General features: G+C 37.9%; 1 protein-coding gene across 1 annotated transcript; it reads left to right on the forward strand.

Moving 5' to 3' along the window:
• On the forward strand, positions 1 to 24864 carry LOC118820181 (5-hydroxytryptamine receptor 2C). Its single transcript, XM_036588345.1, has 6 exons — positions 1 to 269; positions 6052 to 6135; positions 11845 to 11978; positions 13347 to 13773; positions 20016 to 20216; positions 23737 to 24864. Exons 4-6 carry the CDS (start codon positions 13449 to 13451, stop codon positions 24597 to 24599), a joined length of 1389 nt encoding a protein of 462 aa, XP_036444238.1. The 5' UTR covers positions 1 to 269; positions 6052 to 6135; positions 11845 to 11978; positions 13347 to 13448; the 3' UTR covers positions 24600 to 24864.
• The last annotated feature ends 952 nt before the right edge of the window (positions 24865 to 25816 follow it).

Genomic DNA, 25816 nt, shown 5'->3' on the forward strand with positions numbered 1-25816 from the left:
ATTTCTGTAGACGTGTCACAGGAGATTATGCCTGCAGGCTTTTTTCCACACTGCAGGTGCAAAAGGAGTCATATGGTTTATTTGATAGTGGACGTTTTTCAGTGGTTGATAAGCTAAGTGTGTTTCTTAGGAAAGGACATGCATCAGTACATCTGTGCAATCAAGTCCGTAGGTTCCACTAACCGGAGCGCTTCCTTGAGAACGTTGGCTTTTCTTATTTTTTCTTAAGGATTTCTTTCTCGCAAAGGTGGCTCATGGAGTGTTTTAAGGTAAAATAAGTAAGATTTTTCACAAGAACAAGAATGCATTTGAGAAATGACTCTGTCCAATGAGTTTTTACCATGTGTCAAGTAGAAAAAAGGTTTTTTTTTTCCTCAACATGTAGAGAATTATGAAACCTACTTTGTATTTCAGTTATGTGATCTGCGTGTCTAGGCGCATGACCTGCATTGATACGTGACTGACACCACTGTCAACAAACAAAAGCTAAAAATGATGATGATGTTACTGAATTGCAAAGCAAAAATTGGGCCAAAAATATATAGTTGGGCCAAAAATGTATAGTTTCTAGAGCAAATGTTCACAGATGTGTCATTTCCAGAACAAAATTTTTACAAAATTTTACAATATTTGTAAATTCCTTAGGAACATTTTCATATATTCTATAGTAAAATGTCCATGTTCAGAGATTTGAGAGCAAATTGTCAAAGATTTGTTCATTCCTGAGCAAAATTCTCTTAAATTTGTAGATTCTAGAGCAATTGTCATGGATTGAAAAGATACTACACCAATTTTTAATAGATTTATAATATCTAGAGCAAATTTCTTTTTAGCTTTATAGATTCTAGAGCAAAAGTTAAGGAATTATTTAAGGAATTAATTTCCTTTTGTCATTTTAGAGCAGAATGAGCTTTAACCATGTGTCAAGCTTGCCTTTTCCTCAGCAGAGTGACTATGGAAACTACTTTGTATTGCAGTTGTGTGATCTACGTGTCTGGCCTCATGACTCGTGGTGATACCACTGTCAACAAGCAACAGCTAAAAATGATGACAATGTAACAACAGCACAGGAGGAGGCTGAATTGCAAGGCAAAAGCTGGGCCAAAATATTCAGAAATTTGTCATTTCTAAAGCAAAAATTTCATACGTCTGTAAATTCTTTAGCAACATTTTCATAGGTTCTACACCAAACTTTTCATAGATTTATAGACTATAGAGCAAAGCGTCATAGTTTGTTTTTTACAAGAAAAAAATCAAGTTCTATAAATTTAAATGAATTCTCTAGCAAACTGTCACAAGTTTTTAAGTTCTAGAGCAAAATTAGCAAATTGTTTTCATAGATTAATAGATTCTAGAGCAAATTTTCATACACTCTCAGAGAAAAAGGCACAAAACTGTCATTGGGGCAGTACCCCTCTTGTCCCTGGATGGTACCCTCAAGGGTACATCTCAGTACCTTTAGTCAGGGAACATAGCTTTGGACATTTTTGTGAAAAATAAACTTTTAATAGATTTGTTGATCTTGGAGCAAAATCTTTATAGTTTTAGACATTTGTGTGGAAATAGTTAATAGATTCCTGAATTCTAGAGCACAATTTTCATAGATTTCTAACTTCTAGAATAAAATGTTTCATAGATTTGTAGATAGTAGACCAGAATTGTCATTGGTTCTTGGATTATTGCTTCCAGCTTTGATCTCATTTTACAGAATGACATGCTAAATAAATTACATTGAATCTGCATATTGTCACTGATGTAATTAAACCCTGTATCTTAGAAAACAGTACCCTTACTGGAGAAAATGTTCTTCAGTGTATGTTGATGTTACAAAATTTTATTTCAAGTAATTTAGCACCATTTCTGTTGGTCCATTCTCAAAACAAAAATACAAGTTTTGATACAACAGTAACAATATGTTTAATAATTGTATAGTTCAAGGGGCGCATGCCTGAGTCCTTGTCAAAAGGAGGCAGGTGCATCTCTGTAGTGTGACATAAGTGAGGTCACCAAGTCATAAATGCGTCATTGATCTCATTGTTTTTGAATATGTGAGCAGTATCTTCAGCAGGCGTTAGATTTCACAGGACAGTCATGAATAATAAATTAACAATAAATCAGAAAATGGTGACGTCCATCTGTGGCGTCAGTTTTAGGAGATGTAGCTCACCGCACTGCAGTTTAACATAGTGAGGTTTAACATGACTTAACATACAGCAGTCTGTAGGACAGAAATGTCAGATCAGAGATTATAGTATGAGGACAGTGAGTAATTATGAAAGCTACTAATTTTTTGCATTCTTCACAAACACAAACAAAATAAATCTCTAAAACAGTGGAGGGCTGCCAGTGGTCACATTAATATTCATGCTTCCTGTTGTGTCTCTGCATCCCTTCACACATTTTTAATATTTATTTTCAGATGGCACTCTCTTATTCATTGTATTTAAATGAGTGGTCCTCACAGTGTCATTTCAAAGAATGGAAAACAACCAGGCACTACACAGGAAAATAGGCAGTCTGTCAGGCTTTAAACAGTACTTGACAATATTATATATACAATAATATCAATCTGATCTCATTGTAGGATTGTCTATTTTCACAAGAATGAAACCAAGTAATTCAACATGAGCCAAAATGAATGTTTAACACCTAAATGGTAAAAGTTTTATTGCACACTTCTGTAACCAAAGAATAGCTCAGCCAGTTTGCTTTGAACTCCCTGTAGTTACTGAATAATAATCCTTAGTATGTAATAAGCCTGTGGCTTTAAGGGGTTAAATAGCCCATATTGCATAAAATGAAATTTTCCTCACTTTTTCGGAAAAAAAGATGTTGATATAGTAGATAAACATTGCTGCTCACAAGTCACAGTTTTCAAGCTAGAACCAGGAAACCTTGCTGGATCGTAGAGCCTATACAGGAATAGTGCGCTTGTGCTTTTGAGACCGATTGCCATACGAGTTTCATACAGCGAATGTTCAAACATGATTTTTTCCCCATTGGATATGAATGCTGGAATGTTGAGAAAATTCAAATCTAAGTGTCATAAATCAAATCAAGCAAGCTGTCAAATCTTTATTTAAATAACACTTTTCCTACACACAGTTGTAATTCAGTGTTTTACAGATTGACATACAGACAAAGACCCTGAAAACAGAACGAAGGAAACAAGAACATCAAACAAAATGTATAACCAGTTAAAGGTTAAAAAGAAAACACATAAATGAAATAAACATAATTAAGCTGATAAAACTACAAAAAATAAAATAATAAAAAGAAGTTGAATATTAATCAATAAGTATCTAATAAAAGTAAGTATCTAGTAAAAAAGTAAGTCTTAAGTATACGTTAACGCGCTCTGTTTGGTTCTCTGGCAGGCGATTCCAATGGTGAGGGCCACATACACTAAAAGCCGCCTCTCCGTATTTCTTTGTCCTGGGAACTGTGAGTAGATTAGGGCCAGAGAACTGGAGGGATCTGCTTAGTTCATAAAATTGAATCATGTTCAACATATATTTGGGGACTAGTTCACAAACAGATTTCAAAACTAATGAAAGTATTTCAAAATCAATTCTAATTTGGTAACTAATGGGTAACCAGTTTTAGGACAGGAGTAATACAGGCTTGCTATTTGGTCTTGATGAGAACACGTGCAGCAGCATTTTGAATCCATTGTAACATATTAATGGCTTTCTTAGGGAGACCTGAATGAATGGCATTACAGTGGTCTAACCAGCTAGTTATAAAAGCATGAATAAGCTTTTCCACATCCGTGGAAGTGGAGAGTTATTGTACCCTTGCAGTATTTCTAAAACAATAAAAGGCAGTTCTGATGGCATTTTTAATATGGATTTCAAATTTAAATCTGAGTCTAAAAATACCCCAAAATTGTTAACAAAAGAACTTGAATTGTTTGTTAAAGTTTTTTTAAACAGGAAACTTTCTCTCTCTGCACTGTGAACTAAATGATGAGGATTTCAGTTTTGTCTCTGTTCAGTTGGAAACAATTATGAGACATCCAAATATTCATACAGTCAATGCATTTAACTAACCTGTCTAAAGGGCCTGTGTCATCAGGTGAAACTGAAATATGTAACTGTGTTTCTGCATAGCAATGAAAATGCTCTCTAATTATGGGTCCAGATGGTAGCATTTAATGAGTGAATAAAATAGTTCCCAACATGGCAAGAAGGTTGAATAATTTCAGAGTGACACAAAAATTGCTATTTGACAAAATCTAAACCAGTTAATAGCACAGCCAGAAAGACCAACCCATGTTTGCAGTCTATCAGTTAATATGTTATGGTCATCAAGACTGAGTCGTATGTGTTTAACGACAGTAACTGAAGTGGTCTCACTACTATGATGCTCGTGAAAGCCGGACTAAATTTTTTCAAATAAAGAATTGTTCAAGTTTAGATGCTTAAAAACAATTTTCTCAAGAACCTTGCTTAAAAAGGGAATGTTTGATTGGTCTAAAATGACTGAGAACTGATGGAGACAAGTTGTTTTTCTTTAGAAAAGGCCTGATCACAGCAATTTTGAAAGCAGGGGGGAAAACGACCAGAGAGCTGGGAGTGATTGACAATAGATAAAACATCACTCTTTAAACAGGTAAAATAGACAGAGGACACCTCTCACACTGACCCCTATATATATATTACTTACAGGCCCACATACTTAGTAGCACACACAACATGTGAAATACAAGGGGTCCTGAGGGGTCTGGACTTCCTAATTAAACCATGGGCCCCTGAATGTCTCAAAATCAAAATTCTGGGGGGTCCCTGAAAATAAACTTATTATGATGTAATGCTGTCTGAAAAAACAGGCACTCAAATACAAATTCTGGGAAAGGCCATTGCTTTGCCTGCTTCACCCACAATCAAGCTTCTGTCTTTGGTATTTTTAATTAACTAGAGATGCAGCACTGGTCTGCCTCAGGGTGTAGTAAACTGGTTCACCCAGTTCGTCCTTAATAGCCTAGCAACTAAAAGTATGCTAAGATACCTCTGAAAAACTTTACAGTATACTGTAGCATAATTGTAAATATGAAAACTTGCCCAGTTTCCCAAGAGACTGGTACAAAGAGTTATTACTCATTTCTTAAACCGAAGACACAAAAGGAGATCTCAATGAATGTGCGGAAGAGCGCATTAATAAACTAGAAAATACCATTTTCAGAAGAATTGTTAAACCAATCAGTGTCACTATGGCGAGAGAGTTAGCAGCCTGATAACGCTGGAGAAGCCAGCCAACATGGGACTCCCTGAATACCAGGGGGTATTTTGCACACTGAGCACGCATACATACAAACATATTAGCACCCAATTATTAAACATTACCACCCACGATACCATAGCAATGATCAGACAACACCTTAGCACCCACCTGGGATAACATAGCAACCGCCAAGCAACACCTTAGCAACCACCTGGGATAACATAGCAATGGCCTAGCCACACATTAACAGTCTCCTGAAAAATGTAGGATACTGGCACTTTAAGATTACGTGAGTTGTATGCTGCTTGTGGCCATGCTAAAGTTCATCTAGGGCTGTGCTTTAAAAATAGTAGCCTTAACCAAGCCTTAAGCACAAATTTAATTGACAAACCCATGATACTCTAGTTTGCCTCTATGGTCCACATGTTAGTAAATAAATTGTGAATAGACACATTCTGGTCTAATTGTGCATGCTGATGCTTGTAAATAGATGCACTTGTGTTATTGATCACTAATTTGCAGGCTTTGCAAGATGTGTGTGGAAAAGCATTTTCAGACAACAGAAACTAGACAGTAAGAGAGGATTACTGTTGACGCCAGCTGTCCTGAGTGCCACAGAAAGTCATTAGAATTTTGCTGTATTGAACTGATTGAGAGGAATCTGATTGCTGCCCCAGGCCACTTCTTTCCCCCATACAGTATTCCATTCCGACAACATTGTTGTTCTTTTTATTAAGCTTTTTTTAGGCTCTCAAAGTCACCTGAAAGAATGGACAGTGGTGAACTGTTTCAGCTGTCAATTTTATTTTTCTTTTGCTCTTTTCACAGAGAAAGTGTTAGACAGTCTGCTACAGGACAGAGGATTGACACTTTGGATGTCAGTGTCTGGATTTGTCAGAGTGAATAAGCACAGTAAGTGTGTTTCTGATCATGAAAAGACCCCAAGCTGTTTTCGAGTCAAGGACGTTAAAACCATCCCACTTTGCCTGCTTGTGTTTTATTGCTTCAGATCTGGAGAACATTTATAGAGATGAAATCTGGGATTTAACTCATTAAACTCTAAAAACATCCCTCACAAGCTCTCTTATTAGTTTATGATTAGCATATAATTACTGAATATTTCATAGTAGATTTTGAATAACAAGCTTTATTATAAGTGAACAGTAAAGCTGCAGTTTAAGTTGCAGTTAAGTTACAGTTTAAGAGCTTTTAATCTACCATGCCTCTTCCTCCAAGGCAGAAGGCAGCCTATCGCAGAGAGCTGATAGTATTTGTGACATTGTCTGTCTCCGAGTATTACGATCAAACACATCACTACTGCTGATGTCAGCTTCGTTAATAAATAATGTGGTCATAACGATAGAGCTGGCCCTCCTCACCTGTCAAGCTTATTACATTATTATTTCTCATTGTTATTAAAGGTCATGTGCCCGTGGCTTTCTTTCATTCCCTACATAGGGTGTAGTCACAAAACCGTCATCTAGCCGTTTTCTAATGTGTGCTTTGTCCCTGGGCTCTTCAACAGTCAGGTCGTTCTCCTTAACGTCTGGTGACATTTGGACACTGTAACTGAGCTGAACTCGAAGTTGAGATGGGGATACATTCACCTCTCGTACACTCTTAAAAACAAAGGTGCCAAAAGATGCCTCTTCCAAGCGATGACTTCGATCAACCACTTTTGATTGCCTAAAAAACTAGTTCTTTAAATAATAATTTTTGTAAATGAAATGTGCAAAAAATCTTCCACATAATGTTACTAAATCTACACCAATTAAAGATTTTCCCTTCAACTACAAACCTCAGTTCCAAGAAAATATGGACTGCACTATGCCAGTGTAGCACTCACACTCTTTGATTATGCAGTCATGCTGTTGTAACACAGAATGTTGCATGATGCTGTCATGTTGTAATAAACACATATGTCCCTTAATAAGAAGAATGCAGCTAGAAGACAGTATTTTATACTGTGACATGTGACATTTGAGGACTGATCTGGGCTAATATTTGTCTTGTATATCCCAACATTTACAGTTAGAGTGAGATTTAAATATTTGGACATAGACAAAGTTATGTTATGTTAGCTGTCTACCACATCACATTGGAGAGAATAATGAATATGAGCCAAAAGTGCAGACTTTCAATTTTAATTTGAGGTTGTTTACATTCAAATTGTGTAAATGGTATAGGAATTAAAAGCACCTTGATGCATAGCCCCCCATTTTTATGGGCTCAAAAGTAATTGGACATTTGGGTGCTCAGCTGTTCCATGGCCAGGTGTGTGTTATTCATTATTTTACGTACAAATAAGCAAATAAAACTATTCGTTATTTCACTTACAAATAAGCAGATAAAAGGTTTAGCTTGATTTCAGGTGTAGTATTTGCATGGGGAATCTGTTGTCATTAACTCTCAATGTGAAGTCCAAAAAGCTGTCAGTGCCAGTGAAGAAAGTCATTATTAGGCCATCATAAATCAAAATCAAAACAAACCCATCAGAGAGACAGCACAAACATTAGGTGTAGCCAAATTAAATATTTGGAACATTCTTAAAAAGAAAGAAAATACTAGTGAGCTCAGAAACACTAAAAGGCCTGGAAGTCCACTGAACTGTGGAGGATGACAGAAGAATTCTGTCCCCAGTGAAGAAAAACCCCTTTACAGATGACTTGGCCAGATCAAGAATACCATCCGGGGGAGATGTATCTGCGTCCAAGTCAACAACCAAGAGAAGACTTCACCACAGTAAATAAGGTTTACTACAAGATATAAACCGTTGATAAGCCTCAAAAACAAGAAAGCTAGATTAGAGTTTGCCAAAAACATTTGAAAACATTTTATGGGCAGATGAGAAAAAGATCAATTTGTACCTAAATGATGAGAAATGTATGGAGAAGGGAAAGAGCTGTTCATCATCCAAAGCATATCACCTCATCTGTCAAGCATGGTGGAGGTAGTGTTTTGGCATAGGCATGCCAGTGGAACTGGTTCACTTGTATTAATTGACGATGTGACTGGTGACATAAGCAGTAGGTGGAATACTGAAGTGTCTAGTTCTATATTATCTGCTTAAATTCAGCTAAACACTTCAAAACTCATTGTATGGCACTTCAAATTGCAGATGGGCAATGTGAAGTGCCATCCAACCATACGTCCAACCATACCGTCCTGAGAAAAAGATGGAATCAAAAACAGCTGCTCTAAGGGCTTGGCAGAGTATCGCCAGGGGAGACACCCAGTGTTGGGTAATGTCTGTGGGTTCCAAACTTCAGGCAGTAAAGCTGAAGTCTCCACTTTGATCTCATATTCATTATTTAATGTCAACTCCAATATGCTGTGGTACACAGCTAAAATAAAAATAACTATTTATGGACCTGACTGTATATGGCCTGAAGAGATCTGTCTCAGATTAGCTCTCTTTCTGTAGTAAACTTGATAAATATAAAAAAAACCTAGGTCTTTTAGAGGCACATCATAAATGTCAAGGGCACGTTTCACCTCTTCTCATCTTCATTCCTTATGACGGTTAGTTTGAAATATTTAAATGTTCTTTTCTGGCTCTTGGGCATGTTTCTGCACTCTCCACACAGTGAGTATTTTAAGAGCGACAGAGGTGACTAAGTGGAATTTGGCCTCTCTAACGCATCGAATCATCAGCCCCACTAAATATTTGCTTGAGGGAGAGCCTTTCTAAAAATTGCTCAGTTATCAGTAGTGATTTTCTCCACCGTGCAAGGTGACGCTGTATTTGTTAGTTGAGTTGAGGCAATGTATAAAGCTGTGATCTATGTGATGTTGTGTACGAAAGTACAGTTATCCCACGTGTCCCTTAGCCCTGTTTCTGTATTGTATTATTAGTATACCTCAGTGGTTCCCAACCCTGGTCCTGGAGCAAACCTGTCCTGTTTTGTGGTGTTTTCCCTTCACTAACACACCTAACTCAACTTACTAACTCAGTTACTCTGATCAATCAGAAACACTCTGCTGTAGTGCTTGTTTGTGCTATGCTTCATAATTTTACATAAGATTTGTATTTTAAAAATAACAGTAGAGTTGGAATCTGCAAATTGTTCACAAAATTAGTTGGTGTCACCTACAAACTTCTCTTGCTACAACCTGCTCCACTACCAGGAGAGGTGTAACAGTAGATGGCATAAGTTTTAAAAGAAATAGAGAAGCACGTCCACAAAGAAATTATTATTATTTGGCATGTGTAATAGTGATATTACCCATGTATCTTATCTCTGATTGGTAAAAGCTGGTGGTGATTCAACGTACCCCATGCTACAACCCTCACCAATCATTTCTACTGCAGATTCAGGGTTGAGAAAGACTGGTAGAGCTAAAGGAAGGGGTACTGAGGAACAGAATGGTGCCCCTTTTCAATCACAGGGCCATCGACACAATAACAACCCTTGGTGTTTACAAAGAGCCGTTTTAGTTTGTTTACATCTTCATAGAATGGCTCACAAATTTATAAGCCATTGAAAAGGCATCATCTTTACAGATCAGTAGCGGTACAATACAGAGTTGTTGTAGAATAAACTACAGTATGTTACTAAAAATGCTGAGATTACTAATAATAAATGAAAGCAGTTAATATAATGATGTTTTCCTATTAGCTTTCATGCACTGTTAGCCGCTCAAACATTTTTAAATGAAGAAAGTCAAAAATTCGCTTCACTCATTTATCATTCATAACAGACTGTTTCACAGTCCCTCTCATATAGCTGGTATAAACTCATGACAGAGATACAATCTGATAACTGACAGAGTGCACCGATGCTTGCATAAGAGCGATCCCTGTGGGCGCTCTTGGGGGGCTACATGTGCATAACAGTGGGAACTCCAGAAGCATCCCGGCTGATTTCATAATGAGAAGCGTCCACAACGGAGCTCTTTCTTGTGACACTATAGTGAAACATCTGTGCGTGTGTTTGGACGCCTAAAGCTTTCTCCCCATCTGTCAGAGTTCATTTACTGATCCAAGAGCTATTACACGATCTGCACCACACCGCTGTTCAGAGTCAGAAATGACATTTCGGGTGACGGCTGTCACTTGAGCTAGACTGGTGCGCTTAAGTGCGCTACATTAGAAATGGATACAGTTTCATAGCTGGAAAGATGCGTAGACAGAAAATTGGAGTAGCTGCACAGTCGAAGTATAGTAGTGCAGCCTGGAGGAAGAAGCCCTGGGTGAGATGTGCCCCACTTTTTTATGATCCTTTGATTAGGCTAAACTATGACTACTGAATATCTGTGTATCAACTAAATGATGGCAACCTTTTAGGGTCGGTTGATCTAATCTTTTGACATTGTTAAATTGTTAAGTTTAAACTTTTTTAAAACATATGATTTTATGTGCACTGTAAAAAATGCTGTAAATTAACAGTATTTATTAAAAAAATACTGGTTTATTTTACAGGATTATACTGTAAAAGATTGAGCATTTACAGTAACTGCATTGGTTTACAGTAACATACCAGACAATGCAATGCATAGTGGGGAAAAAATACCATAAATATACAATAATTTACTATAAATTTTACAGTTTGTTTTAGTGTGGGTCATGCAGAAAATAATTCACTTGGTTTTAAGAGGGCAAAACCAAATGTGCTTATTTGTGTGATATGTGCTGAAATGATTTGACATCTAAATTATACATTCTATAAAACCTGATTACAAACTCATGCAAGATTCACCAGGATGGCTTCTTACCCGAGGTAGCGAGGGCATGTTGCCCCAATATTGGAGCCCCTGCAAGATTTTTATGCTATTAAACCAAAGCTGGCTGCTTTTTCCATTTAATTACCGTTTTCGATGGGCTGGTTTATGTACTGTTATCCTGTCCATTGTCACTATTGAAACAAAACCTTGTAATATCCAAAGTGGTAACTTTACAGAAGAAGAAACAAACATTCTTAACTTGCCACGGAAGTTAATGTAACAAGTTTTTTTTCAAAGTCAATTTGGACCATTTCTGTTCAAGCGACAAAAATGCACAATGAAAATGAAAATAAATTGTTCTTAAGGGCGGCACCTTCCCCCTTTTGCCTTACTACTTTTGTAGATCTGAATTGCTGTGCTTGACTTGACTGCCAATGATGCAAACACGAAGGCTTCAGTGTGCTCATAATTCACCTTATTGAATTAAATATGAGAGCAATGTCTTGGCCGTCCCGTGCTGAAAAATTGAATGTGAGCTTGAGGTGATTAAAATGGATGTCTACACCCTAAACAAGTTCTACAGCAGTTAGAATATTGTACTCCTATCGCCTGGAGTTCCATTTCTGTGGATGGGACCCATGAGCTTTACGAAAGTGGCCCTCAGGAAGCTCTTCTTTTGTTCTCTGTGAAAGAGCAACTGAACATGATAAAGCTCTAAATACACAGACTCAGTCATGCAAACAGTCATATCATCCCTCCCTCATATTCAAACTATGATAGTAGTTCTGTTTGGCACGCTACTCCCTGGTGTGAATTTATTATAAAATTGAGAGACTGCATGTCTTTTGGGGCAAAAATGTTTTATGTTTATATTTGTTCATCTATTATGTAAAGTGGACCTGCCTTCCTACCTTGAATAAAATCGCTCAAACATCTGATGACCCTTTGTGTGTTTAGGCTGGAGTAGCTGTCAGGTGAAATAAGCCTGTCTATAACGAGAGGAAGACATTACAAGCTGGTGCTGAGTCAGCAATTGGATAATGTGTGTGGAATCATGGCCTTGATATTAGTTCGGTTTGGAGCTTAATCAGGTAATTGATTTCACATTTTGTTTACACCCACATATTCATAAATTACTTTGTCGCTGCAAGACCTGAACACAGATTAATCCAAAGGCATTGAGAATTATTTCTTACATTTTGCTGTACTGTTCAAATGTAATTACCTAATTCCATTTTTAATTACAGCTCTGTATTGACTGGTTGACGTCTGCACAAAAATGGAGCAAAATGTAAAGAATGTAAAAGAATGTCAGAAGTCTTGTTTTGCTCTCTGTAAAAACTGGACTCACGACAATTACTTTCATCAAATTCAAATCATAATGAAATTTCTCCTCTTCTACCAGTGCCGGAGTGGGAAAGCAGGGGGGTTGGGAGAGATCCCAGTGTCCCTGTAATATTTCAGGCTGACAAATTTAAACCCATGCATATAAAGACCCTTCTACCAAACTGCGGCCCCACAGTAAAAAAAAACGACTAATATTTTTTTAAAGTGAAGTTGAAAGGTTTAGATTTATCATGTGTTAATTTTAAATAACGAAAAAACTTGTTTAAAGAAATATTGTCCATACGGGGAGCCTTATTTTAGCTTCACCCCTGCATTTTAGAGCAGGAAGTTAGACTGCATCCCTGTCCCTCAAGGCCACATGGTGAGCAGTTAGATCCCACTGTTTTGACAGGAAATGTATCCCGAAGTCTGAAAATCTGTGTGTAACATTAAGAATAGTCACCTCTGAAATATACAGATTGATTAAACTTTTTGTTTTAATGAAAAATATTATGATTTTGTGGATACAACTGGCTATGGTTTTTAAGTTAAGCTCAAAATGAGCCAAAGTGGAATGTTTAATTATTTGTTTTAATAAAATAAACATAACTAAGGTATAAGGTTATGCAACGCAAAATGATTTTAGTCTAAAGTCCAAGTCTGCCTAAGGTCCGAAAATATGTTTTCAACTCTGTGACAGTAGAAACTCTCTCAGTAGAAAGATCCATAAACACAAGAACATACAGACAAACTGTAAACAGTAGTAGTAGTCTAATTTTGTAGTAAAGAAGTTTTTTGGGAGAGAGGGATTAGATTTAAATTAGGGGTTAAATCAGCAGCCCTCTTTAAGATGTACAGTCCCGGTTTGCTGATTGTAATTGTCTGTTAATGAGTCTGGAGAGTGGGTAGATCATCCTGTTTAAATTCAGTGGTATGAATCTGGGGCTGGATTTCTGGATGTAGAGTTAAGGCCAATTGAAAGAGGATCTACGCTGACCTTGTATGTTAATCCAGAACTAGCCTTTGTATGTGTCTGAAAAAAACAGCCCCTTGTGTTTGTTTACTTGTGAACAGACATGTGTGTTGTTCTTTTATAGTGATCTCTCATCCAAGCTCTATGGCTCTCTGTTTAGGTATGAGCCACACAAACCCAGAATAAGCAGCTCAGACCACCCAGAGAGAACAGAGGTCCACACATGGCACTTGCAGCTGTAGAGAACTCATAGAAGCTAAAGATGGCCGATCCTGAAAGACTTCATTTTGGGTCCACCATGGCTTCATTGCACTGTTCTGTTCCCATAAACCAGAGCCATTTTGGATCCAACGATTCTGAAATAGGACTGGGAGACACATGCACACCGAATGGGAAGAACTGGCCTGCTCTGATCATTCTGGTCATCATTTTCTTCACCATTGGAGGGAATATTTTGGTAATACTGGCAGTGTCACTGGAGAAGAAGCTGCACAATGCCACCAACTTTTTCCTGCGCTCGCTGGCTGTGGCGGACATGCTTGTGGGCATCCTGGTCATGCCAGCTTCACTGATCAACATACTGTATAGTGAGTACTAACTGGACTCTTCTGTCTTCTACACAGTAAATTACAGGACCAGGGATTTTAACATCATCATGTGATATATACAGACCAAAGCCATGGACACAAGCACAATTAAGTCAGTTTACCAACGGCCAACACAACATGTTTATTGACAACTAGTTTAACCAAAGAACTTTTTCCAAAATATTCTATTAGTTTGCAGGAACATACTTTTCACTTTAAAATATTACAGCCCTCATGGTCTTTGCTGTACATCAGTAGTGTCCAATCTTATGCTGTTTTCAAAGACAAGTGGTGGGGTGTTTTTTTTTTATTTTATTTTTTTTAGTTCATTAGCTAGCTGGTAGCTTTTTTGGTTTTGGCCTACTTGATCAGTGTTTTAAACTCATACAAAGCAGAAATGAATTGATTACTTTCCGTTGTTTGGCTATTCGTTTTTATCCTTGGCCATGACAAAAAAACTGTTCACTTCACAACTCACCCAATTCGCGCTGCATTGAATTTTTATGTACCTGACTCTATCATCTGGCTTTAACGGGCATTCATTGTGGTGCCTCCTGGTAGCATAAGGGTTGGCATGGTAGCAGGTTTTCATTCTAACAAAGCAGAAGCTCGCATGATCAGCTGTTTAAAGACTGTTTAGAGACCAACAGATTTAACAAGTGGAATCAGGTGTGCCTTGGCTTGTTCGACATGAAAACCTGTGGCGACAGCAGCCCTTTGCGGATAAGATCGGACACCCCTGCCTTACATTAGCCACTTGTTAATTATTTACAAACTCCTGATTTAATACACCTGATTCGGTTATAAATATGAGAACCAGATGGATCTGATTAAAGTGGAAATAAAACTCTACAGGAGAAGAACTAGGAGCAAAACAAATTAAGAATCAGGTCGCTGCACACTGCTTCAGACATTTGGGTTCAAAACCACATATTACTATATTATACATACTACACTAATGAATGCTCTGTTAATGGTCGTGCGCCCCTTGGACATACTATTTAGTGTAATAGTATATGTTTTTGGATGTAGCCCTAGTCTAATCCTTTTGTTCTTAGTTAATAAACAAATAACCATTCTCTTTATTACCTATTTATTTTTACAAAGTTAATTTCTCAAACAAACCTTTTGTCTGTAGTGTAGTCACAGTTTTCAGTAACAATGTTTCATATTTGAGAAATCAAAGAAAATATGCCCTTAAGGTCAGACAGTGAAGTGAAGCAATACAGCTTGGACAAACAGTCAAACCACACAGTAACACAAACAAGCTGTTCTATGCTATGCATAATATGCAAAAAACACTTTAAAGACCCATTGATGTGACATGGTCAATGATTGCTCTGCTTTGCAAAGAACATCTGTGACTGGTCAGGATGCTCACTCGGAATGCACACATGTATTCTTGGTTAATTGTTCCAGGTGCCAGCATTCGAGTACTGAAATCATTAGGTATTCATTACGCTGCATTGATAGGGACAGGCCAGGATCACAGATGTTTGGTGGCCCCCTATCTAGAACCTTTTTTTTTGTTACATCACAGCAAGTTATATGAGATCTGTGAAGCACCACAATCCCAGTATTCTAACAGCAGTGTTGGGCAGCCTTTTTTTTTCTTCTGGAAAAACATTTTTGAATTTTCTGACCAAGTTGAGGGCTTATGGCAAACAAAACTAAAATCAGGTCATCTAAATGTATCATTAATTATCCCTTTCCATCCCCTCTCCATGCCTCCCTCTCACCACTTGAAGCCTGTGTGTCTATAATGCATTGTGTACTTTAAATATATTATCTTCTTATTCATTTAAAATATCCACATAGACAGTTCTAGAAACAAGCCTCCTATATTTTTCTGACGTGGCTGTGTTGATCTGCTGCATAAAGAAAATAGCAAGTTGCCAGATGGTACAGTTTCTAAACATGCCTGTGCTGGATGAGGAAAAACACCAGCAAACTTAAAAACCTAACCATCAAGCAACCTATAAGCCAAAAACCTGTAAGCCAAAGCATACTGCCACAGGGGGGCATTAAAATATGTTTATACAAATCAGACCACTGCTGTTGAATATGACACAGCAACTTTTTTTTACACTAAGGCTGACATTTATTGTGTTTGACTTTAGAAATAGGGATTGTAAACTTTGTCAGGGTATCTCATTTTTTGGATATCTGTATTTTCAAAATCAAAATACATTCCAAACAAATAAAAAACTGAAAACTTGAATGAAAAAAACTGAAAAATCTCACCAAGATGGTAGATGACAGTAATACAGTTCCTAAGCAGTGACTGTAGGTAGAAATGAAGTGGACATTCAGAAACGAGGTGGAGAGTGTCAGGATTAATGGGCGTATTACAAGGTTGAAATGAGGTGCTTATAAAGTTCTCATCAGAAGTCGAGGCCTGGGCACAGCCCTTAAAACCCATGGGACGATCCAGGGAAGAGGCTCTATCCATGGGCCACAAAGAGAAAAAAAAGGCGCCAAATATTTAGGAAGCCACATTTGCAGCAAATCAGTAAACGTCTACCTGTTTAGGAAGTCCGCTATCTTCCCACAACACAAAGCACATCCCTGTAATGCATCAAATACGAAGTGATGCATGCAATCAATCATGTTAATCAATTTAGCATTTTCTATCAAATGTCAAAGTTTGTAGCAAAGTTTCGCTTTAATTGTTATTTGCCTCCTGCTGCTAGTGGCTTTAGCATGATGGCTAAATGATCCCCTGACACCAGCCTTGCTCTTATCACACAATAAAACTTAATTAGTAGTTTAGTTTAATTTGCACACTTCCATGCTATCAGTACTGCAATGGATGATGTTGCAATAATGATCAGATGGTTCCACACTGAAAATAAAATGGCTGGTATTCTTTGAGCAGCAAGTCTTTAGGGAAAGTGAGCATTTCTGTGTCAGGCCAGTTCTTTAGTCTTGAGAGTAAAGTATCCCTTTTGGCCATCGCTGTCATATTTGAATAAGTTAATGTATTTGTCTCTCAGCAATGACCTATATATGGATTTCGAGGCTGTTTCATCCTGTCAAGATTCCACCGTTGCTACACAGTTGGGCTGCGCACTGACCCACATTTCAAGTGGACTGAAGGTGAAAATAAACTGATGGTAGTGGCATGTGGTAGATTAGATCTGTATGCTATAGATACCACTCCGTGTTGAGTCACCATGGACACTAATTGAACATATTGATATGAATCTGTTTATACCAATTTCGCTCTTAGCAGTTCTCCACTCATACACACTGAAAATATGAAACATAATAAAGGCGTAGGAGTGCACCTTTGTGTACTTCTTACTACTCTGTCCAATAGTGAACAATTCTCTGTGTGGGAGTTGTGTGCTTTTATCCTCTTTATGTTTGTTTTGCTTTTTCTCCTCCCTAAGATAAACATGCTGTCCTGACACACTTCACTTCACTTCAGACTTTATAGTGCTTCTAAATACAGATATAAGAAAACAAGTTTGTGAACCCTTTGGAGTTCTCTAGATTTTTCCCTAAGTTGTTATTAAAATGTGATCAAATATGATAGTAAACAGTAAATAGTAATAGTAACAATAGTAATCATAATAGTAAATAAAATTAGCATTACTTGATAAACAATGCATAAACAAAAGGGAGAAATAATCAAAGTAGTTGATGGGGAAAGCTTGTGTACTAGTGTATTTAATAACTAGTGGAACCTACTATATTTTCAGTAACCTCAGCCAAGCACTTTTTGTTTGAGGCATTTTTGTGCATTCTTCCACATAAAACTGTTTCAGGTTGTTCTGGGATGTCTTGCATTAACAGCCTGCTTCATATCACTCCACAGTATTTTAATGTAATTGACGTCAGGACTCACCCATTAAAAACATGGAATTTCTTCTGTTTGAGCTGATCTGTTATTGATGTACCTTTGTGTTTTTGTATGGTTTCTATGTTGTCTGACCCAATCTCTTAAGAATCTTAGACCACAGGCAGATGCCCTGATGTTCTGCTCCAGAATTTCTGGATACAACATTGAATTCATTGGTTTCTGAGAGAGTACAATCATCACATCACATCATTAAACTCTCTCCACCATGCTTCACAGTTGGGTTGAGGTTTTGGTGTTGATAAGTAGTGTTTGATTTTTCACCAAACATGAAGCCATGTACCAAAAAGTAAAGCTTTTCTTTATAGATCTCACCTTCACAGAACATTGTTCCTGCAGCACTATGGAATATTCAGGTGGTTTTTATCAAGCTTGAGACAGGGAGCAGTGTTTTATTTGAGAGCTGTGGTTTCATCTTACACTGTCAAACTGGGGTTTTAACATGAAGGTTAGTTACCATCAGTTATTCTAACTTGAAATAATACGTTATAGAGCATAAAACAGATTCTTGTTCTGTTGACTTACTTTTCCAAATTCAATGAACTCAAAATTTTAAGGCAGCCCAAACACTAACTTTTTTGAGTTAAAATGTAACGTCCAATGAGCACGTCTCTAGTTCACTGTTTTTCTTAAGGTAGACTTATCAGAGATTATCAAGCGCAATAGATGTCTGCAGATGCGTAGGTGTCAGATGCCTAGAACCATAAGGTTCTTTGCAACTTGTTAGAGGATATTACAGTGTGCACTTGTACAGAAGTGGTGCTAAATTTCTTCCATTTCTAAATGTTCTGCTTGGTTGTGTACTGATGGTGCTCCAAATTTTTAGAAATCCCTTTTAAAACTATATGAATATATAATAAATATAGAGATCAGAATACTTTTTCCATCAATTCCTTTGTTTTTTCAAAACATTTGTTCATGATGTTAATCATTTGTTACTGCAGTGTGTAATGTGGTATGTTTTAAATAAAACTGTCTGTATTTATTATGACTTAGATCAGTGGTCACTAACCCTACTCCTGGAAATCGAACTTCAGGTTTTGCCTCCAACTCAAATCTATTACATCTTATTCAGCTAACCAGGGACTTCAGAATGCAACAGCTAGATGGATCAGGTAGAGCTGATTAGGGGTGAAGCTAAAGTCTATATATAGGTAGATCTCCTGGACCATGGTTGATCATGTTTTAGTAGCAGAAATCCATTTCATTCCAAAATGTTTACAAATGACTCTTCACAATTTAGTAGTCTCTAAAATGTCACCCACTCAAATTCTATTAATTTATAACTGCTCTTTTTAGGTTTTATACCACACCTTATATAGCCTTTAGCTCAAGATGTAAACACTCATTCAGAAATCTTTGATGTGAAATGCTCTGTTCTAGAGAAACTTACTGAGTCAGAATTATTCACAGTGTTGCTGATAGGAACCAGACATCTGAATCCCGATTATGATGAAGCTCCCTCCCAGAAACTTAGTAGATGAAATGATTAGTAACATGTTGCCTGATGCCATTGTTTTATGATAGTTTTGAGATAAAATTTTGGCTTGAAATGTATTTTTAAAATCCATTGATGGTGGATAGGTACAGGGAGAGTGTTGTCAGGCAAAATAGTCTCCAAATATACATATTGACATTATTAACATTGCATATAAAAAGTCAGAAAACACAGGGTTCACTGGTGGTTTTAGATAGAATGGAGCATTTGATTTCAAACCACTCTGAATGACTATGTTTACGTCTCAGCCATTGAATTATTCAGAAATTCTTAAAATCGGTGGAATACTAAACTGTTGAATCTACCAGATGCTTCATCTACATAAAAAAGCCAGCAAAGATGCAAAACCCTAATTAAATAAGCTCACTGAATGCAGATGACATAATTGTTGTCTTTCCCATAAACATACTTTTATTTTTCACACTAGGCCCTAGTTTGTGAAATAAAAGAATAAAGGATCAGCGTATTGAACTGACATTGCCTAGCACATGCCCACACAGATGACTTTAGTTTTTTAGCCCAGTATAATGATTCACTTGTGGAGGCAGGATACAAGTGTGAGGGAGTCCAGAACACAATCCAAAAAACAGTCAATAAACAGTTGCTGGTTCAAAATCAGTACCAAGCTGTAGTAGCAAGCAGGCTACTAGAGATCAGGCCAAAATTCTGAATAACAAAACTCTGTAAAATGTAAGGGTCAAAACCAGTGAAAGAGCCTTCACACAAAGGAAAAGACTCAGAAACTTTGCTCACACACAAGAAGCTTCAGTTTAGCTCTGAGATTTATGATGATGATGTTGATGGCAATAATACATCTATCTATAGAAACCACATTTATATAGATTCTGCACTGGTTTTATTCTGTGTGTGTATCCTCAGATAACTCCTGGCCCCTCCCCCGAGTGCTGTGCCCCATGTGGATCTTCTTGGACGTGCTCTTCTCCACAGCCTCCATCATGCATCTGTGTGCCATCTCTCTGGACCGCTACATCGGAATCCGGAGCCCCATCCAACACAGCCGCTCCAACTCCCCCTGCAGGGCCATGGCCAAGATCACAGTAGTCTGGACCATTTCCATTGGTGAGAATGTGCTTAGCTCGCACACACATACAGTGCTCTCCAGAATTGCTGGCAGCCTTGATAAAGATGAGCAAAAGAGGCCATGACAAAAAAGAATTTGTCGCTTACAGTTTCATTGTACAATGAGAATATAAGAGAACTGTATTGGAGCTCTTCAGTCAGGAAATCGTTTTCAGTAAAAAATATATAAAAGTCTTAAAAAAACAAAGCAAACATTTTTGCTCCTTTTTACCATAGTGCTAAAAATTCAGGAGAATTACTCCAGAATGATGTGTATGTAAACTAACAGAGCCTGGTGGAGTGCACCTATGTTTAGCTGTTGTTTAGCTTTGATATAAACTGTTTCACGATGGGGTTTGAAATACTTAAGTCCTCATTATTGTAAAAACCATCACCTGTTAGAAGCTTATCTCATTTTGGCTGCTTTAGTTGTTGATCAGAGACGCCATTTCTGCAAGGTAAAAAAAAAGTTGTTTTTCCCCCAATTTCTGGAAGCAGTGTGACCAATTTTGGCTAATGTTTGATCTTTTCACATTTTAAAAACATGATAAAAAAATTTATTTTCTCAAAATACTCAAGATCCTCAAGATTGTCTCTAAATAATTATACCTTCTTCATAAGTAGTAACTCATTATATTGATATAACAAATAAAAGCCTTAAAAATAAATCATTATTTTAGTATGAAGAGTCAAACTTTCAACATAAAAAGGATAAATGTGGACTGCTTCCTGAAACATACCGGTAAAAACTTGGACTTGGTAATAATGGGCTTCAATATGAAAAGCAAACTGGGTTTACCTTGCACTGGTCATAGGTTGATTCCAAAGTTGTCTTGTGTTCATTTACATGAAAGTTGGTTGCGTACAACCTGCTAAATTGGCCATGCCCATCTTTTATTGTGAAATAAAAGAATAAAAGATGAGTGTATTGAACTGACATTGCCTGGCACGTGACTGTCTGTAGACCACCGATGATTTGCGCCTCTTCTAGCAAATTTGACCCTTTGTAATTTGTATATCATATACAGATCCTAAATATAGTCTGAGGTAAGATCTTATTGCCTATTAAAACCTGAATGCACCCTTGAAGAAGCAGTTGAACTCAGTATCCAAGCCAGGCAAACAGTGTTTCCATCGGTCAGTAACCACAAGCAGCTTTTAAATAACCCAAGAACAGACATGACCACCACTCCACTATCCTCCATATGACTGTCAATGTTTTGTACTTTATGTAACATCGGCCTTTTAGCTAATGACAGCAGGCAGGCTGGCAGATCAAACCGTTTCCTGTGTACTTCCCAGGGCTGTCAGAGATGCTGTCTGTATCTCTACCTGGAGAAACAGCTCTAAGTGGGACTGACAGAAGTGGCCATTATGGCCCACTCAGGCCTGCAGGCGTCCTGGTTCCACCTCCATCAGCACTCCTCCTTCACCAGCACCATGTGTTTTAAGATATCCTAGTCCTGAAAAAACAGCATGCAGTGGAATTTGTGCTTTTTGAACATGCTTTGCCTTTAGTGCATGACAGTTTTGAGTGCAGTCAGACTAAGTGAAGAATATTGTATAGCTACATCTGACAGTTGACGTCTGCAGCAAAGCACTCAACGTGGCTGTGTGAGATATTGTTTGTTGCTGATTATGTACACTGCCTTGTACCTACACACATTGGCCAAATTATCAGGTATATCTACCATAAACAGTGCTGTGCAAAAGTCAGAGATCCCCTCTTTATTTATTTCATTTCCAATTAAAAGCCATTAAATAGAAGTTATTCATTTTTCTGGAGATGTTTTTGAGGACATTCGATAATCCACTTGCATAAGGAAGGGAAAACTCAATGGAAAATAAGTGAAAAATAAGAGTTTCCACTGGAGTTCAAAAAATTATTGAAAGATCTAGAGAAAATGGGACTCCCAACAAGAGAGAACTAATGAGAGAGAACTCATTTTGAAAAATGAAATGTTAAATGGACAGAATTCATGTTTAAACAGGACAAAGACCAGTTTCGGTGTGTATTCAAAAAGAGGTCAAATGATTCTATGCTGCAGTATTTTCATGTTTTCAGTCTGGTAAGTTTATTATAGCTGTATGAATTTTGGTTATTCTTGTTGTTATGATCTCTGTGACTTTGTTTATCTCATTTCTGGAGTGTTATTTGTTGAATGCTGTGCTGATTGTGTCTTTGAACAGGCTGTTTGTGAAAGGGCTCGGTTGGTGCTTCATGCCAACAATATGTGCTGTCCAGCTGTTTTGTCATGTTCCTTCATCGTATGCACTCACACCGACTTTAAGTTTAGAAGACTGAAGGATCTAAACAAAAGAGAACGATTAGCACTCATGAAACTTTTGTGTGTATCATGAGAATAGAGGAAACTACATAAACAATGGTCATGACAGCAGTTAATGTTAGGATATGAGAAACATTCATTTTATCAGCTCCGTGGATGACCACCGGTAAAATAGCAGCAGGGGTGCTGTGTAAGAGTGCAACTTAGCACCAGTGACACACTGTGGATAGAGCAAGGCAGCAGAGTCAGTATGAGGCTGCACTACCCTCCCATTTGGCAAAACCATGCCAAGCCACTGAGAAAAGGGTTCCTCCTGGAACCTAGAGCCAAAGCATAGTGCTTGATGTGTAACCCAGTGAGGTAGTCAGAGGTTGCTGCAAGAGCTTGTCAACTTTCTAGGGTTTTTCCAGTAACCCCATTATATGGCACCTAATAGTGTTTTTAAGTTCCTTTAATACCATATTGGATATCTGAGGCACCTTTAGTTTTTACAGTGTATATGATAATTATATAGAATACTAGAGATGGTGTTTTGGCATTGATGGGAACTGGCATTGAGATGATATCAACAGTAAATGCTGGATGGAAAAAAGAGTGAATCTGATCCAATCCTGTAAGAAATCTATCTTAAAATACTCCACACTTGCATTGTGTGATGTCATGTTGTGAGCTGTGTACTGACTGTTTGAGTAGTATTTGTATAATTTACTCTCTGTACTTATTGTATTTATTGCTTTTTGCATGGCTGTCTGCTATGTTAAACGCAGCACTGTGTCCTGGAGTAACTATATTTTGCTCCCCACTCAACACGTGTGGTGCAAAGGATGGACAATAAAGTTGACTTTGACTTTGAGTAGTTTGAGTATAATAGCCTACTTTTAGATGATCATATTATGTCAAGTGCTTTAATTAAAATCATTTAAAAGCTTTGAAGTTTATCATTAAAAACTATCGAATCATTATTAATATCAACCAATACTCAAGATTTCAATATCTTTATCAGAAATGAAAAAGCTGCATCATGCCATTCCTACAAAATACAGAGTAATCTTCAAAGCATTACTAAAAAAAGACAAAATCAGCAGGAGTAAGAAGGTAATTGCTTCAGAGCTGGTCCGTGTAACTTTCATTTTCTAGAGTGAGACCAGATTGCTGAAATGTTTTTTCACTTTTGGCCTCTTCTCTGTCCTTTCACTCCCTCCTCCTCCTTCTTTCCACTCTTGTTTTTCCAGTTGTCTCCATGCCCATCCCAGTGATTGGCCTGCAGGATGAGCAGAAGGTGTTTGTGAATGACACTTGTGTGCTGAACGAGCCATGCTTTGTGCTGGTGGGCTCGTTTGTGGCCTTCTTCGTCCCCCTCCTCATCATGGTGGTCTGCTACTGCCTCACCATCAGGCTCCTCCAACAGCACGCGGCCACTTTCTCCCGTGACCGCAACAGCTATGCTGATACTAACCCCAAGCAGCCTTCACCCCAGCCCAGCATCAGCGGCATCAGTCTTTTGAACGAGGAACCACCCACCACCCAGAGCAAAGGAGCCGTCCAGCCCCTCAGCTCTCCGCTAACAGGCCATGCGGGCATGGCTCCTCAAGGCCAAGGTAGGCGAGGCATGACACAGGCAATCAAGAACGAGCGTAGGGCATCAAAAGTCTTGGGCATGGTCTTCTTCCTCTTCCTGGTGATGTGGTGTCCATTCTTCATCACTAACGTGCTGGTTGCTGTGTGCCGGGACGACTGCGAGCACCTGTCCAGGCTGATGGATCTCTTCGTGTGGGTAGGCTACGTCTCCTCTGGGGTCAACCCGCTGGTCTACACTCTATTCAACAAGACTTACCGCCATGCCTTCTCTCGTTACCTGCACTGCAGGTATCACAAACAGACAAAGCCCCTTCTGAACAACTCGGCTTGCCAGGTTTATTCTGTCTCACCGACCCCCATCCTGTGTGAGAGGAGCTTCACGGACACTAATGGAAATGGCTTTTCAGCACATATTAAGGATTTAGACTTGAACCAAGAGCATAAACAATCAGATGAGATGCTGAAAGACAGAAACAGTAGCCTTCCCAGCCATATGGAACACATCAGCAGCGTCTGATTGATAGAAACAAGGACGATGGAAGAACCTACCCCAGTACTATGACTCTAACTTTGTGTTTTACCACTCAAATCTCTACTTGGGTTTCTCCTTTAATGTCTGCATGTTTTTGGAACCAAACTTGGTGGATGTAATGACTTAAATATGTTATTGACTGCCAAGCATCGACATGTCATTTGCACAGAATTGTGCTTATAAAACAGCATGCTCCATGAACTTGCTTTATATTTTTTCCTTGAATATGCAACACAGAACTAGACATGTGCTGATATTGTATAAGGTATACCACACACAATGTTGTTATCATGGACAGTTTTAAATATCGTCACTGCATTTCTGTCAAACAACTTGATTTTTTACATACGTGGATTAACAATATGCTGCCACAGTGTAACCCCATTCTATTTGATGTTTGTACAGTTGTTTTAGTATGATATTGGTCTGAGCACATTCACCCCTCACAGTAAAAGTTGCTGTCCTTTTATACTCAATGAGCTGTCTGATCTGGAACATCTACCATGTGGCCTAATAGAAAAAAGGAAACTAAAGGCCTGATGCTCATTAAGACTGCTGAATGAACAAAGACTGCTGTGCTGTTATACAAAATGCCGTCAGGGAAGATTTTTTTTTCCCCAAGACAAAAATCCCCAAAATGTAAAACAATCAAAACAAAATGACTTTCTGAACATTCTACTTGAGTGATACATTTATTTATTTTTTACATACGATATTGTGATAACATTGTAAACTGTGATAAAGGTTTGGGTTATTTATCGTGATACTAAATGTTTATATCGGCACATGTTCCATTCAGTTTAGTTCCAAACTGAGTAGGACTTTGACAAAGTGACAGTTCAGCTCTGTGAGAAGGCTGGCGTCCTCAAGTACATTTGCAAAGTACTTTTGTAGTGTCACAGCACCACCATGTGGACATATTCGGTTGATTTTAGTGTAAGACTAGAGTTTTTTTTTTTCATTGTCCATTTCCTGGCATGACAATGTATTCTTTTGAATTTTCAGTATTTTGGTTTGTTTGGGGTGAGGTGTGGTTACTTGAGTGCAATTGTGATGTATTTATAAATTTGTTTTGATATCTCATTATGTATGTGCTGTTGTGAAAATGTCGGTGATATATTTCACTTTTGAATGGTCTTATTTAACAGTTCTACATGTATATGCAGAGGAGATCTTTTGGCATTCCTGTTTGATTTGAGACA

The sequence above is a fragment of the Colossoma macropomum genome, unplaced genomic scaffold (assembly GCF_904425465.1).
Source record: "Colossoma macropomum unplaced genomic scaffold, Colossoma_macropomum, whole genome shotgun sequence".
In the NCBI taxonomy this organism is placed as follows: Eukaryota; Metazoa; Chordata; class Actinopteri; order Characiformes; family Serrasalmidae; genus Colossoma; species Colossoma macropomum.

Bases quoted from the DNA above. Each gene is read 5' to 3' on its own strand.
- LOC118820181 (XM_036588345.1), top strand. From the start codon at position 13,449: ATGGCCGATCCTGAAAGACTTCATTTTGGGTCCACCATGGCTTCATTG. The intron at 13,774-20,015 runs GTGAGTACTAAC...GTGTATCCTCAG, and splicing joins ACTGATCAACATACTGTATA to ATAACTCCTGGCCCCTCCCC. The intron at 20,217-23,736 runs GTGAGAATGTGC...TTGTTTTTCCAG, and splicing joins AGTCTGGACCATTTCCATTG to TTGTCTCCATGCCCATCCCA.